The following is a 4,114-nucleotide window of genomic DNA, read 5'->3' on the forward strand; positions in this document are numbered from 1 at the left end:
CTATGGCTATGTTCAGAAAATTGTCCAGCGACCGTGTTCTCCTTGGCTACAAGCAACTGCGTCACAGAGAGGTGGGTTGGTGCGCGATCACGGGAGGCTTGTATCATATGAATGTGCCGACAGATGTCATTACTTAGAATTCCTCATGGGGGAGACAGAAACTACACGCTATAGCTTTAACGCATTTAATAAAACCATTCTTGAGTCGTTGCAACCTTTCTCACCAGAGATACCAGAGAGGAAGTGAAATCCTACCTTGGTAAAGCAGAGCAAATCCCTGGGCCTGGTTGGTGCGGTCTGAGTAGAAGTACAGTATGACAAAGTCACCAGTGACGTTCACTAGCTCCCTCGGTGGGCTGCGCCAGTCAAAGCGTGCCAACACCTGGTTGGTGTTGCCATCCAGTAGCTCCACCATGTCTGTCTGGTCGGAGATCTCAAAAAAGGTGAAGTTGAAGATGATGGCGTAGGATCCAGGGACCTGGATAGTCCAGTAGCAAACACGGCCAGCCCCGTACTTGTCGGGGAAGTCAGGGGAGTAGATCACTCCTGATGGAGAGGAGTAGTTTCCACCGCAGGCCCCAACTCGGGCTGAAAGAGCAGGAAAAAGAGAAGAAAATAGTCATTGATATTTGCTATCAAAGCTTGTTAAGTCTATGACCATATTAATGGGTTACCTTTGGTCTCATGAGTACCTTGGTATAAGACATCATGTCCCAGGATTTAACAGCACTGATACATCAGATTGGTTTTGGCCCAATTACTGAATTTATAAAGTAGATGAATTTTATTTATTTTATTTTATTTTATTATATTTGGGCATTTTAGGCCTCAATTTCAGGACAGATGAAGACATGAAAGGAGAAAAGAGAGGAGGAATGACATGCAGCAAAGGGCCGCAGGTCGGAGTTGAATCCGTGGCCGCTGAGTCGAGTAATGAAATTATTTTAACTTTCAAAACTTCAGTTAAAACGTCTCAAATTAAAAAGATGTTTAGTGGCGCTCATACAGCAAAAGATGAATTTCATTGTTCATGGAAACTTTTTCCTTACGGTGCATATGACAATACAACTTTGAAATAATATTGAAAGGAGGGCTGTAGGTGACAAGAAAATTTACTTCTGTGCTTTCTGAAACCTAATTCGACAAAACATCTTTGATGGAAGGTGTTAACACAACAACACTTTTGACAGACCTGCTCTTACCTCAGATCTATACAAACTGCAGGCACTAACATAAGGTTATTACCACAGATACAGATGTATATGTATAAGTGATTACCTTATATTACTTTGGAAGTCTTAAAATTCAATTTACCGGTAGTTTACCTCAGGATTCATTAGAATTCATACCAATTGTCAGCACAGATGGGAAAAGATCACAGAGTCACTCACTGTCAAAGATGATGACCCAGCCATCTCCGCCGCAGGGCTGGGTGTGGTCGCCAAAGCAAACATGGTTACACTCCATGCTAGGCGACTCGCCGTGGTCGCGCTGGTCCACTTCGTTGCCACAGAAACAGGCGTATCCTGACTCCATGCCAGCAAGCTGCCAAACACAAAACGAGTTATGCAAATCATTGCATCAGCAAATAAAAACAAACTTTTGGTAGCACAATTCATTATTAAATCCATTTGACATGGGTGCTGTCAAGGAAAACATTAATAGAATCCATCCAACAACTGAGAGGACAAACTTTGTAAAGGAAACATGAAGATTTTGGATAATCTTTCTAAAAATATTCAAAATGGCATTTCTTTTTACCTAGTAAGATTATAAATGATAACATAACAACTTTGCAAAAAAGAAAAGTTAGAGAACACTAGAGAACTTTTTTCCGCTTTGCCCCCCTTCAGGTTGGAATCGGAATTGTCCATTACATTACATTGTGAAAGTTTGCCAGATCGGGTAGCAAAATCTGTAGTTTGAATAAACTGGACAATGCAATGTAATGGACAATTCCGCTTCCAACCTGTAGGGGGAAGCGCAAAAAGTTATCTAGGGTTGCTTTAAAATGGGAATTTTTTCGATGTGTTTCTTATATCAGCTGTATGTGACATTGTGTAAAGAGTTTTAGCTCCTTCTCTCTTTGAAATTGAAGTGATTTGAGTCTTAGGTGCCATAATTGCTCTTTCTGTTTTGATAACAAGATGCTGTCATCTGAGTCTGATTAGAAGCCTACTTTCAAACACACAGCTGCACAGGGTGTACAGAATAAACTTGACAGAAATAGCTCTTATCTATCTTTCAAATCAAAACTGTTAGTAAACTGTTCTAGAAAGATCCAGAGCATGAATGAGAAACGTCAAAAACCTTCACACATCTTGACCGCGCCACCAATGTCTGCGTGTTCTCAAAAGAGCTATTGTCCTTCATTCAAAAGGACACCATTGTACAATTTTCAAGCCCTAAATGAATTCACACTGAAGGTACTGCATCATTTCCCACTCTGCGTCTTTCTCATGGAATAGGAATTTATGGAGCCTGTGCTTTCGGGAAGATGAATCAATCTACATCCTTGTTGCATTATTCTATCTGATAAAGCGACACCAACGTGAAAACTTCTGGCAGAAGCAAACAAGCGATTGCTGTCTAACTCATCAAGCAGGCTCTTTGTCAAAAAGTCACACAGGATTTACACTTCCGTGCACCAACGTTTCAATGCGCATTAAGGACGGTGACAGTCCGAGGGTAGGCAGACGATGCCAATCTACCGCCATATCTTGTAACAACTGCTGAATTGAGAGGGAGGGGATGGGGATTGTCAGTATCTGTCAATGCAGACGGAGCTGAACCGGATCTGCTGAGAAAGAAAACGAACACCTGGCACTGTTTATAGCTGGGACAATGGCATGCCAGATACAAGGATGAGAAAAATGCATTGAAGAGGAGGTGCCCACTGGGCTAATAACCGTTCATTGCCAGCTTTAAGCCTTAAATACTGTGATGATTTGTCATTCGCTGCTTGGTTTACAGGATGTTTGATAGCTGAATAAAGAGGGTATAGACTGCACTAGGCACCATGGTAATAACTGTCAGGAAATTGCCTGTAAATGCAGATGATTTACATAAAAGCTTTTAAGCCGTGTCCATTTTAGACAAAACATGGGCAATTGACTGGACACTTTTTCATACAATGAGAGGACACACTTGAACTTCCCAGTACGAGCGTCAGGATAACGGAGTCACAAAACTAGAGTCTTTTTCTCCTCTAGCTTTCTCTTACAGAAGATCACAGCTTTAATCTGAGTTCAAATATAATGCTGAAATTACAGGTTTCCTTTTCATTTCATACAGTTCTACCTTTGGTTCCAGTCTCACCTTGTATCTCTGCTTCCTACAGAAGCTAATACAGTTCTGGATGGTGAGTTTGTTGGAGGTCTCGCTGGTGCCGGATAGAGTGGGAGGGTCACCGCTGTCTTTGAAGCAGCCCAAGTTCCCAGGCACTGTAGGGAGACAAGACGAGGGTGAAAAACAGTTACACACAAAATATTAGATGTGATCTGTATCATAACCAAATATAAGGGTATCTTTTGTCATTTACATTTTACATCCATGTCCTCTTAGATCCATTGCACGATCCCACGTGACGTGCCTTGAACCCTTAGGAGCCTTACAGCTTTAAGTTTTATAATCATATGTGTGGTTTACACTTTGCCTCATGGAGACATAGCCCCGAAAGAATCATATATAGTGACACACTCAAAACGTATTCAAGCCTCTGTTGGATTGTTTTGGTGTGACACTGGCAAAACAACAATTTGGCCTCTGAAGAAAATAGAAGACAAGGAGGTGAGAGGTAATAGAGGGCAAGGAGTAGTTGGAGAGAGAGAGAAAAGAGGGTCATAGCAAGAGAGAGCTGGAATCTAATGTGATGAGAGATCACATTTTTTAAAGATTGATGTGGCAAGAAATGGGGAAAAAAAATGTCACCCAAAATATATAAAATTGTACATAACGCATTTCCAGGCGCTTCAGTATTTGACAAATGGTGAACCTCGGACAGAGAACAAGTCCTACCCCTTTGGTCGAAATTTTGGCAGTGATTTTGAGAATGTCCTTCCTCATACTGATAAATAAACTATGGCATGCCACTTGGCTCTTTCATTATTTTTCT

General features: G+C 41.4%; 1 protein-coding gene across 2 annotated transcripts in view; it reads right to left on the bottom strand.

Annotated features, from left to right (window-relative positions):
- kremen1 (kringle containing transmembrane protein 1) overlaps positions 1 to 4,114 on the bottom strand; it is a 53,740-nt gene that overhangs the window by 7,504 nt on the left and 42,122 nt on the right. For both annotated transcript variants that reach the window (XM_034871285.1, XM_034871286.1), the window contains exons 4-6: positions 3,319 to 3,443; positions 1,392 to 1,545; positions 256 to 588 (exon numbers count right to left, since the gene is read on the bottom strand). In XM_034871285.1, coding sequence (XP_034727176.1) covers positions 256 to 588; positions 1,392 to 1,545; positions 3,319 to 3,443 — 612 coding nt within the window. The remainder of the gene's footprint in view (positions 1 to 255; positions 589 to 1,391; positions 1,546 to 3,318; positions 3,444 to 4,114) is intronic.

Source organism: Etheostoma cragini, chromosome 5, assembly GCF_013103735.1.
Source record: "Etheostoma cragini isolate CJK2018 chromosome 5, CSU_Ecrag_1.0, whole genome shotgun sequence".
In the NCBI taxonomy this organism is placed as follows: Eukaryota; Metazoa; Chordata; class Actinopteri; order Perciformes; family Percidae; genus Etheostoma; species Etheostoma cragini.